Here is a 10,556-nt window from a genome sequence, read left to right on the forward strand (position 1 = left end):
TTAATTGAAAATAGGTTTAAATATGCTGAAGTGTAACTAAGAAATCGCATCCGTCCCATCCCAACTCCCAAGCATCTTGTTCTTATTCATCCTTTTTATTTTGCTAAATAACTACGATATAGTTTATAAACTTCTATAAAGATTAGTCATATTATATATGTTCTTAGGTTCGATATGAAATAAGCCTAAGTGTGACTAAAATTAATTTCAAGCCGAGTTAGGCTATAGGTTAATTTTGGTTAGTCTTATTTTAGAGTCGATTTTGTGATCTAGCATTAGAGACGCTAAAAGAAGTTATCGCCAACTGGACACTCTTTCTAAACTTATTAGTGTAAATAATTTAGAACCATTATTAGAGAATATATATTTTTATTATTATTAAAAATAAATATTAAATAGAAGAGTCTAATTTATAATTAGGATTTAGTTGGGCCACAATGTTATAAAATCTATTGTGTCGCGTCATAGATTTGATCAAGATCCCAACCCTAAACTAAACCCCCGCCACGAGAGACCATAAAACCGTTATACTTATCTCCGCCAAAGCAACGGCTACACCCGTACACCGCCTTCGTCGACCTCGACCACCACCACCACCACAAACCCTAAACCCTAACTCTAACACCGTTATCTCAGCCCTACTTCTCCATTCCCAATCCAGCAATGGCGGCGGTCTCTTCCTCCCTCTTCCCCACCACCCTCCTTAGGAACCCCTCCCCCTCTTCTTCCTCCAAAAGATTACCTTTGCCCAGGAATCCCATGGCTTCCATGGCGATGACGTCGACCCCTTCCTCGAATTGGTCCTTAGATAGCTGGAAGTCGAAGCCCGTCCTCCAGATCCCGACCTATCGGAACCAGGCGGAGCTCGACTCGGTGCTCCGGACATTGGAGGGCTACCCTCCTCTTGTGTTCGCCGGAGAGGCGAGGAAGCTGGAGGAGAGGCTCGCGGAGGCGGCCATGGGACGGGCCTTCTTGCTCCAGGGAGGAGACTGCGCCGAGAGCTTCAAGGAGTTCAACGCTAACAACATAAGGGATACCTTCAGGGTTCTGTTACAGATGAGCGTGGTTCTTACCTTTGGTGGCCAGATGCCCATCGTAAAGGTCGGGTTCTTTCCTCCCTTCCTTTATTTCTTTTATCTCTTTTATTTGGTCACATCTCTCATCAATTCGGATTAGGTATCTGTTAGAATTAGTAAAAGAAAACTACTTTTCTTCTCATCTCGTTCGGATTACGGAACCGAGGGAAAATAAGCAGATCGTATTAGGAAACAAAAACGATACTCATACGCTATATAGGTGTGTGCTCTGATGTCAAGAAGAGATCACAGAAGTTGACGATTGCTGAGTTTATCGTCTTCCTTTCCATGGATAACCTCATGCCGTTCAGTAATCAATATTTGAATACAACCATCTGCTTTAACGCCCTCGCAGATGAGAAAACAGCATCAGAGAGAACAAAGACAGAGAGACCATCACGTGTTTGTGGAAGGAGCAACTTCTCCATTTCATTCTAGCGACGGCAGTTTTCGGGCATCAGAATCTCATTCTCATAATAGATATCACTATTCTTCGCATGCAGAACTGTTTGCAAGATGAAATTATATGAATCCATTGGTGTAAGCAGAATACAGACCCTTGGATCATGTGGATCAACTTGTGGAGTTGCATCACTATCTTTTTAAAACCCTAGAGTATAAATGTGGAGAAGGGAGTGAGTTTCGAGTGGTGCAGTGTGATATGTTTGCAGTATTTTGAAGTTAGTAAGAAAGTGATACATATATGCTGTTCCCACAATTTCCATCATCACTGCCTTGTGCAGTGGCTGTTGGTGAACCCTGTCTGCCCTCTCTGCCGGCATCCAACATGTTTATGACGCAAGGATTGACGGTGAAAGCAGGGAGCAAGATTAGGAATAGTTCCTAGGTTTATAATTGATCTGATTTTTCTGGATTTACCATTTAGTTGCCTTGTTAGACATGATTGTTACTTGGATATATTTTGGAGGCCTTTTAAATGTTTATCTTGTTTTTCTTCCTTTTGAGGTATGTCTGGTATAACATCATCCTGGAAATTTTCAAATTAACTCCATTTTGGACTTTTAGAGATTTTTGCAATGAAGATTAGTGAAGCAATACACTTAATTAAGACTGCATAATCGAAAGAAATTACAAAAAAGGGAATATAAGAAAGTGAAACATGCTTCCTCATTTGGCTTCCCTGATTTTATAACTGTCTATAGCAGAACGGATTTAAATGAAACGATGTCAAATGCAACAAGATAATCACTACATATATGTAAAGGTTATGTTTTACCTATTTACAAGATGAGCTATGAAAAGAGTGAAAAGCTTGACTGTGTTGTATAGGAATACAGAGTATGACTACATGAACATATATCATTTAATGTCGAGAGATTTTTTTTTCTACTTACCGTGTACTTGTTATTGGAAGGCTTGGTGGTTCTGGTTCACATCCAGGAAGAATAAGCATGTTACTTCTAGCACTGATCCTCACATCATCAATTACCTCTTGTCAAGCTGGTATCATCTTAATTGGCTATATCTTGTTCACATGCTTCTGTTCATTTCCCACCTCACTTGCAATTTTCATCTTCTCAATTTAAATTTAAAAGCTTAGAGTTTGCTTACTTCATGGGTAATTAAAATTTCCCAGGATGAAAATTTTTTCACTTTGCTATTTAATATATTTTTTCCTAGTAGTCACTGTGCAGCCAGCTTTGTAATATAGCTACATCAGATGATATTTTTGTTTTGATCTAGTTAATGTATGGTTGTATAGTTCCTCACACTTCAATTGTGTCACTAGGTTGGAAGGATGGCTGGCCAGTTCGCGAAACCTAGATCCAGTTCTTTGGAGACCAAAGATGGTGTGACACTTCCATCATACCAGGGTGATAACATAAATAGCGATGTTTTTGATGAGAAAGCTCGAGATCCAGATCCAGATAGGCTTCTTAGAGCCTATAGCCAATCAGCAGGCACCTTGAATCTTCTTAGAGCATTTGCTACTGGGGGTTATGCATCAATTCAGAGAGTCACACAGTGGAACCTTGACTTTGTAGAGCACAGTGAACAAGGAGACAGGTGCTTGGCCCTCTTTGTCATTCTGTTATTTTTGTTTTTAGGGCTTTTTAATCTTCTAGTTGTTGAAGTGCGAGACAGATTCAAAACAATGGCGAGCTTTATAGATGTTATTTGACGACAGTGTCATAGTGCTCATAGGGTTGCCTTTTGAGAATAAAATAATCAGGCTGCATTAACATTATTATCTGACGAAACCTAGAGATTGGCACAAGACTGGCTTATGTTTTTACGCATTTTCTAAATGACACAACTACACAAGAGCTTTAAGATCTTGAATGGATGCTTTTGGACAGATATATGGAACTTGCACAGAGGGTTGATGAAGCTATTGGATTTATGGTGGCAGCTGGTTTGACTGCTGACCATCCAATAATGACCACAACTGAATTTTGGACATCTCACGAGTGCCTTCACCTGCCATATGAGCAGTCATTGACGAGGGAGGACTCAACATCAGGCCAGTGTTATGATTGTTCAGCTCACATGCTCTGGGTTGGTGAGAGGACTCGACAACTGGATGGTGCTCACATTGAATTTCTACGTGGAGTAGCCAACCCACTGGGAGTAAAGGTGAACTATATATCATGAACTAGCTCCCTTAGTTATGTGTTTCTGTGGATTATATGATCGTTTATTATGATCTTGAAACCTCTCAAACTGCTATACTGTGGTAGTTATGCGATGGCAGGATGATCACATCTACCAGACAAATAGGTAGAAATATTGAAACAGTTTCATTGGAGCTGCGTCCTTTTGCAACATGAAATATATTAGGAGCTTTCTGAATTTTCTTACACATTTCAGTTTGTCCTATGCATGCTCCTCGGACATGGATAGCTCATGTCTCCATCAGTTCTTTTTACTGCTAATTGCAGATTTGAATCAATGCTCAAAGTTATTTTGCTATCAGTTGTTAGCTTATATTCATTTTCATGTCACATATCTTCTATTATTGCCTTACGGGCCTTTCTGAGATGTCCGTAAATTCTACATAGGTGAGTGATAAACTTGATCCAGCAGAGCTTGTGAAATTATGTGAGATTTTAAACCCTCACAACAGACCAGGAAGGCTGACACTAATTACCAGAATGGGAGCTGAGAACATGCGTGTGAAGCTTCCCCATTTAATTAGGGCAGTGCGCCAAGCTGGACTTCTAGTTACTTGGGTATGCGACCCAATGCATGGTAACACCATGAATGCTCCTTGCGGTTTAAAGACAAGGTCATTCGACGCAATCAGAGTAAGAATGAACTTGTTAACTTGACTCTTTTGGGTTGTATTCTTCTATTCTTAAGACTTCCTATCGTAACACATGTTTCTTGTGCAGTCTGAGCTGAGGGCTTTCTTTGATGTTCATGAGCAAGAGGGAAGCCATCCAGGAGGTGTTCATTTAGAGATGACTGGGCAGAATGTTACTGAGTGTATTGGTGGATCAAAAGCTGTCACACTCGACGAGTTGAGCTCTCGGTACCACACCCACTGTGATCCAAGGCTTAATGCTTCACAATCCCTGGAATTGGCTTTTGCTATTGCTGATAGACTGAGGAAGAAAAGAACCAGGACATGGACCAAGTGGATTTCCAATGAACAACCCAAAGTTGCTGTGGTTTGATAAGCTACCACACATCTTCTATGTCATGCATGTACTGGAGGCAGTTTGACCATTTTACTTCATACCATAAGAAACTCCTCACAGTTTTTCTCTCTTTCTTCTTGCAAGTTATATTTACATTTCTCTGGAATCATATGTTCTATGTTTCCCATTTACAGGCAGGCAGATGTTGACATGTCATCAGGGATAAATATTATTACTCTGTTCATTTAAAACTGATGCATCTTTTCTTCATATTTAAAGTGCCATATTAATTTGCAAATATTATTGCCAAATGAATGAACATCACCCATTGTTGATGAGAGTAATGCACCTTCTTCTTTAATTTAGATTAACACACACAATGCTTACTTATATAAAATAGGAATATTCAAAAAATAGATCTTGGTCTATAAGTCTATTCATAAAGTATCTTTACAGCTAATTCTGGGCAATTATATCTTTTCTGTTATACTTTATCTTTTAAAAACCGTTAAATATATATTATATTTTCCGCACGCAATTTAACCCATTTGATACAAATAACCGCCAAAATTTCTCAACATTTATACACTTTCAACCCTCGTCGGGAATATTACCCTTCTCACACTCAGCTCATTCGTCTCTCGCCTCCTCCCCCTTTCTTACTTATTTCGCGTTCTCGAGAGGCAGCTCTCTCTCTCTCTCTCTCTCTCTCTCTCATGGACGCCCACGACCAGCAACCGGAGCACGAGGTTTACGGCGCGGACATCCCCGACGACGCCGACATGGATGCCGACTACGAGGTAGCCCACCACGACGCAGCCGCAGACGACGAGGATTCCTCCTCCAAACCCGAGGTCTTCCCCTCTATCTCTTGTCTTATCTTCTCTTCTCTCGCTTCCTATTTCGTTTCTAGGGTTTCTCTCTCTAGAGATCGAGGGGAAGAGCTTGGATGCGCCTGATTTGGGTGGGATGCCATGGGTTCGCAGGACATCGAGGAGATGAAGAGGCGGCTGAAGGAGATCGAGGAGGAGGCCGGCGCATTGCGCGAGATGCAGGCCAAGGTCGAGAAGGAGATGGGTGCCGTCGCACAAGGTACTCCCCTCTCTTTTTACTCTTTCCTAGCCTTTCTCCTTCTTCTTCTAGGGTTCTTGATCTCAGACACTTTTTAGTGCTTGAGAGGTGATTGAGCTATAGATCCGCTTCTTCGTTACGTTTATAGACAAATTTGCTAATTGGCGTTGCCATGAGCCGCACGGTGACACTTGGAATGTAATTTACTAGCAATTCCTATTAAATGTTTGGTTGCAAAGATTGAGATGAAGCAACTTCAAAAGCATCCTTATCTTCTAGACACACATAATGTGTTTCTTCTCCATATTTAGTGAGGTGTGTGCAATTTTTTTTTTTTTTTTTTTTTTGTTGAGGGTAGCGATGGTGAGATATTTCAATTTGCTCTTATATCTTTATATTGTTGATGCTTTATAAACACAAGTGCAACACTGCTTGCAGTACTGTCAAAATTTTCATTTCTGTTCTATTTCCTTCTTTTTTTTCATTCTTATTAGAATCTTTCTCCATTTTTTACTTCACCATGAATCCTTGTGATAGTTTTTACATCTGATTTGAATCATGTATCAAGATTCTCCAACTGCTGCTGCAACCTTAGCTGAAAAGGAGGAGGTGGACTCTCGTTCAATTTATGTTGGAAATGTGAGTTTTCTTGTCCTTTCTGATCAAGTTCACTCAAATAAATTAATTTAAATTGATGATTACGGGTAGAATATGTGCCTAGGAGAGATGCTTATAATGCCAGAATTTTGTCATGCGACAATGATATCGACATAATGACAGTCCTAATGTGCTTTTTTTTTCTTCTTCTGTATACTATGTAATTTTTGGGGATATTCTGTTAATTGATTCATTTATCTGCATAAATGTTGTTATAGAAATACTGCCCTGCTGTTGTTAGTAACTTGCCAACAACTTACTTCAGGTTGATTATGCTTGTTCTCCTGAGGAAGTACAACAGCATTTCCAATCCTGTGGGACTGTAAACAGAGTTACAATATTGACAGACAAGTTTGGCCAGCCTAAGGGATTTGCATATGTGGAGTTTGTTGAGGTAGATGCTGTTCAGAATGCTCTCTTGCTAAATGAATCAGAATTGCATGGTCGTCAATTGAAGGTTTGTTTTCATGATATCTTAAATCATACGTATCCCTGAATTGAGCCTCCTCTTATCTGGATGTTCTTTGGTGATATGCAGGTATCTGCTAAAAGAACTAATGTTCCAGGAATGAAGCAGTATAGGGGACGGCGTCCTTATCCCTATGGAGCATTCCGACCCCGAGGACCTTACATGGCTGCCCCTTTCTATTCAACTTTTGGATATGGGTATGGATATTATGCATTTATAAACATTATGATGTTATGTGCTCATAAAGTTGCATCTTTCTGTCTTTAAAAGCTCTTAACTGGCACTTCATTAGGAGATTTATCTTAACCTGATTTGAAATCTCCATGAATTGAGAAACTTGTAGCATGTATGAATTATTTTATGTCTTGTTCCTCAAAGTTTGCTAGCATTGTCAACTTATTGAGTGTCCTTCAGTTATTTGTTTGGATTTCACTTGTTGTCTTAGACATGAAGGGTCAAATTTACCTCTACCTAGCCACATGCTTTCTTGCTCCTCTCTCCAAGTACTCTATACTAGCTTATATTAATCGTCAAATTTTGAAGAGTTTGCATCAACCAATATGATCGGAGTGCTTCTAAATTGTATTTTACCTTATACATGGGTTAACTGGTTCCATTAGGTTCTCTGAAATTTCACAATTTGCATTTCTAATGTTCTATTCTCTCGCGCAGGAAGGCTCCAAGGTTTAGGAGGCCCATGCGATACAGGCCCTACTACTGAATATTAGGTGGTGCCAATCCTAGGAGACATTTATGTAGGGTGGCACATGATCATTGTAAAAGTTTACTCCATTGTTAATTTGGTTACCACAGACTACGATCTCAGAACTGTCACTGTTAACTAGGCAAAAGTTATTCTATGTTATGCAAAGATTTTTATCAATCCTTGTACTATCTGTTTTCCTGCAGTTTTGATGCAAACCCGGCTACAAGTTATTGGTGGCCTTACATTTTTCGTCCTTGATTGCACGAGAATGTTTCACTTCAATCTTTTTACCCTTTTCTTAATGGAAAGCCAGCAGGCTCCCAGTGCTTCTTTTCCCCCCCATGACTTGAGGACAGAATTTTTATACTGTTGAATGAGAGATTTAGGCTAATTTTTGTACGCAGATGCTAAAGCGGCGTACTACTGGTTTGTTTGTTTTATTTTGGCGCTTTCTAGCAACAGATCTGCAAGGTGGCTTCAATTGCTTTTCAAGTTTTCTAAAATTTTCCTTTCCATTTCAACGTCAATAGAACTCGGACACGACTGGCGATTATTAATTTGCTAGCGTAGGAACAGACAGGTAACAGGTTATAATGAATAGTCAAGGAAACTCTTATCCGTTTCCTATTCACGTTTTGTAACCACCCCCCCTATCGCTCCACCAAGTTCGATGACGAGAGTAACGAAGAATCTGATCTAAAGAAAAGCGAGTTTGTGTAGGGTTTATGAGACAAGTGCAATATCGTAAATTTGAGATCAGCACCAACGAGTGAGGACACCTACCTTCACACACGTAAATTCGCGAATCATAAAGCGTTTTAAGTCTAATAAAAAGGCACATAATTGATATATATATATATATATATATATATCGACTCTCCTGAGAAAAAGCCCATCAGCCCAAACTAAACACACACCGCCACCCCACCCCACCCCACCCCACCCAACTCTACCCACTCAGCCGATCAGGAGTCAGGACACCGCCCCACCCCATCCCATCCCACCCCCTGCGGTGGGAATGGGTGTGCGCGGCCCACTCCACTCCGCACCTACCCATTAGCCCGCGCCGCACCGTAAGCCGCCCTTTACCCCCCACCCCAAGCGGTGCCCCGATCCCACTACCCGACAAAAACCTATACCTTTCCCCTCGCCCCTCTCTCTCCCCCCCACCCCTTCTCCCAACCCACCCACCCTCCTCCTCCTCCTCCTCCTCCTCCTCTTCTTTTCCATGGCTTCTTCATCCCCTACCAAAGAAGAACCGAAGCCCTCCTCACCCTCACCGCCCGCGGCGGCGGCGATCTCTCCTCCGCCGCCTTCGGCGGCGACGGGGCGCCGCCTCCCGCCGCCGTGCTGGACGCACGAGGAGACCCTGGCGCTGATCGAGTCGTACCGCGACAAGTGGTTCGCCCTCCGCCGCGGGAACCTCCGAGCCGCCGACTGGGAGGAAGTCGCCGTCGCCGTTGCCGCCCGGTGCTCCGCCCTCCCTGCCGCCTCCCCCAAGACCCCCGTCCAGTGCCGCCACAAGGTCGAGAAGCTCCGGAAGCGATTCCGTGCCGAACGCCTCCGGTCGTCGTCGCGCTCGTCGTCCTCCTCTTGGCCCTACTTCCCGCTTCTCGCATCCATGGATCTGGCCGGCCCTAACCCTAGCCCTAACCCTAACCCCTCCCCTTCCCCTTCCCTAGCTCGCCGCCCTCCCTCCCCTCCTTCCTCCTCCTCTTCCGATGAGGAAGTCTCCCCCCGCCGCCGCAGTAGCCTCCACCGCCTCATGTCCAACGGAGGCGGCATCAGCGGCGGTGGAATTAATAGCCTCCGTTTCACCATCCCGAAGGCGTCTCGCTCCAAGATCGCTGCCGCGCCACGCCGTGATCCAAACCCTAGCTTCTTTAAGAAAGGGATGGAGATGCGGAGAGAGGAGGAAAAGGACGGTGGTAGCATTGGGGAGATGGCGGCAGCGTTGCGGAGGCTCGGGGATGGGTTCCTGAGGATGGAGCAGATGAAGATGGAGATGGCGAGGGAGATGGAGAAGGTGAGGATGGATATGGAGCTCAAGCGCACCGAGATGATTCTTGATTCGCAACAGCGGATCGTGGATGCATTCGTAGAGGGGTTCTACAGGAAGAAGAGGGCAAAAGTGACCCGGGAGGATTGAAAAGGTGTCGCCTTTATTCCTTCCTTCCGTTTCCTTGTTCTCCTCTGTTGGGTCGATAGGAAGTAGGTTAGTTTATGTTTTACGGTTTCGTCATGGACTTGTATGTGAAATTCTAGTTATTTGAAGTATCAGTGTCATAGTTTTCTTTCTTATCCTCTTGTAGAGCTAGTGAAGATAATTTATGTGCTTGCTTCTTCTTATCTGAGCTGGTATTCTGCTTGCTGATGCGCGAACCTGTACAATACCCTTTAACGCCTTGTACTTTTAAACTTTCCGCTAGGAAGATCAAGGCTTTGGTGCTAATTTGGTGCTGTATTTACACCCTTGGCTCTTGAGACTGATTTGCTAAAAGAATCTATTGTTTTTGTTCAAAGATAAGTGATAGTCTACTGGTGGATTAGTTTGTTATATTGCCTGCTTCTTTTTGCTGGCATGACCCTATTATTTGAGTTACTGCAAAGTTTTTCTGTGTCATACCATTCCCATGGAGAAGTTTCTGTTTCTTGTATCTCTCACTCACTGTACCAACTGATGTAATACTCTACATTTTAACTTGTTTAGTTGATATGCAACGCAAGGGTGTTTTATTTCTTGTATCATGATGCCACAGTATGTTGATTAACCAACTGTGTGATGGTACCGTTCTTATTCCTCCTTTTTGTTCCTTTGGCTCTGCTGATGTTTTAGCATTTTTATGAATATTTTCTGAACTGCATCAGTTCTTCTTTTTTCTGTAGCTAAATATTTGGACTTTTCCCAAATTAATTCAATGCAATCATCCAATTGTTCTTAGATGAAATCTGGAACAACTATATCTGATAGA

The 10,556-nt window shown here is 42.4% G+C and overlaps 3 protein-coding genes across 3 annotated transcripts; all 3 read left to right on the forward strand.

The window, feature by feature from the left end:
- The first annotated feature begins 487 nt into the window (after window positions 1-487).
- LOC140767742 (phospho-2-dehydro-3-deoxyheptonate aldolase 1, chloroplastic-like) lies at window positions 488-4,809 on the forward strand. The gene is made up of 5 exons (XM_073107765.1): window positions 488-1,101; window positions 2,827-3,104; window positions 3,398-3,674; window positions 4,100-4,345; window positions 4,433-4,809. The coding sequence occupies exons 1-5, from the start codon at window positions 664-666 to the stop codon at window positions 4,715-4,717; spliced, it is 1,524 nt and encodes a 507-aa protein (XP_072963866.1). The 5' UTR covers window positions 488-663; the 3' UTR covers window positions 4,718-4,809.
- Window positions 4,810-5,279: 470 nt separating this feature from the next.
- Window positions 5,280-7,866, forward strand: LOC140767744 (polyadenylate-binding protein 2-like). The gene is made up of 6 exons (XM_073107769.1): window positions 5,280-5,535; window positions 5,668-5,773; window positions 6,321-6,391; window positions 6,675-6,866; window positions 6,948-7,075; window positions 7,551-7,866. Exons 1-6 carry the CDS (start codon window positions 5,398-5,400, stop codon window positions 7,597-7,599), a joined length of 684 nt encoding a protein of 227 aa, XP_072963870.1. The 5' UTR covers window positions 5,280-5,397; the 3' UTR covers window positions 7,600-7,866.
- A 658-nt stretch (window positions 7,867-8,524) lies between these two features.
- On the forward strand, window positions 8,525-9,933 carry LOC140767789 (uncharacterized). Its single transcript, XM_073107829.1, has one exon. It carries the CDS (start codon window positions 8,813-8,815, stop codon window positions 9,731-9,733), a length of 921 nt encoding a protein of 306 aa, XP_072963930.1. The 5' UTR covers window positions 8,525-8,812; the 3' UTR covers window positions 9,734-9,933.
- The last annotated feature ends 623 nt before the right edge of the window (window positions 9,934-10,556 follow it).

Source organism: Typha angustifolia, chromosome 9 (assembly GCF_048772165.1).
Source record: "Typha angustifolia cultivar Huaian chromosome 9, ASM4877216v1, whole genome shotgun sequence".
NCBI classification, from domain to species: Eukaryota; Viridiplantae; Streptophyta; class Magnoliopsida; order Poales; family Typhaceae; genus Typha; species Typha angustifolia.

Excerpts from the sequence above, each read along its gene's own strand:
- LOC140767742 (XM_073107765.1), top strand. The coding sequence starts at position 664 with ATGGCGGCGGTCTCTTCCTCCCTCTTCCCCACCACCCTCCTTAGGAAC. Across the intron at positions 1,102-2,826 it reads GCCAGATGCCCATCGTAAAG|GTTGGAAGGATGGCTGGCCA; the intron begins GTCGGGTTCTTT and ends TTGTGTCACTAG. Across the intron at positions 4,346-4,432 it reads GGTCATTCGACGCAATCAGA|TCTGAGCTGAGGGCTTTCTT; the intron begins GTAAGAATGAAC and ends TTTCTTGTGCAG.
- LOC140767744 (XM_073107769.1), top strand. The coding sequence starts at position 5,398 with ATGGACGCCCACGACCAGCAACCGGAGCACGAGGTTTACGGCGCGGAC. Across the intron at positions 5,774-6,320 it reads GATGGGTGCCGTCGCACAAG|ATTCTCCAACTGCTGCTGCA; the intron begins GTACTCCCCTCT and ends TCATGTATCAAG. Across the intron at positions 7,076-7,550 it reads TATTCAACTTTTGGATATGG|GAAGGCTCCAAGGTTTAGGA; the intron begins GTATGGATATTA and ends TCTCTCGCGCAG.
- LOC140767789 (XM_073107829.1), top strand. The coding sequence starts at position 8,813 with ATGGCTTCTTCATCCCCTACCAAAGAAGAACCGAAGCCCTCCTCACCC.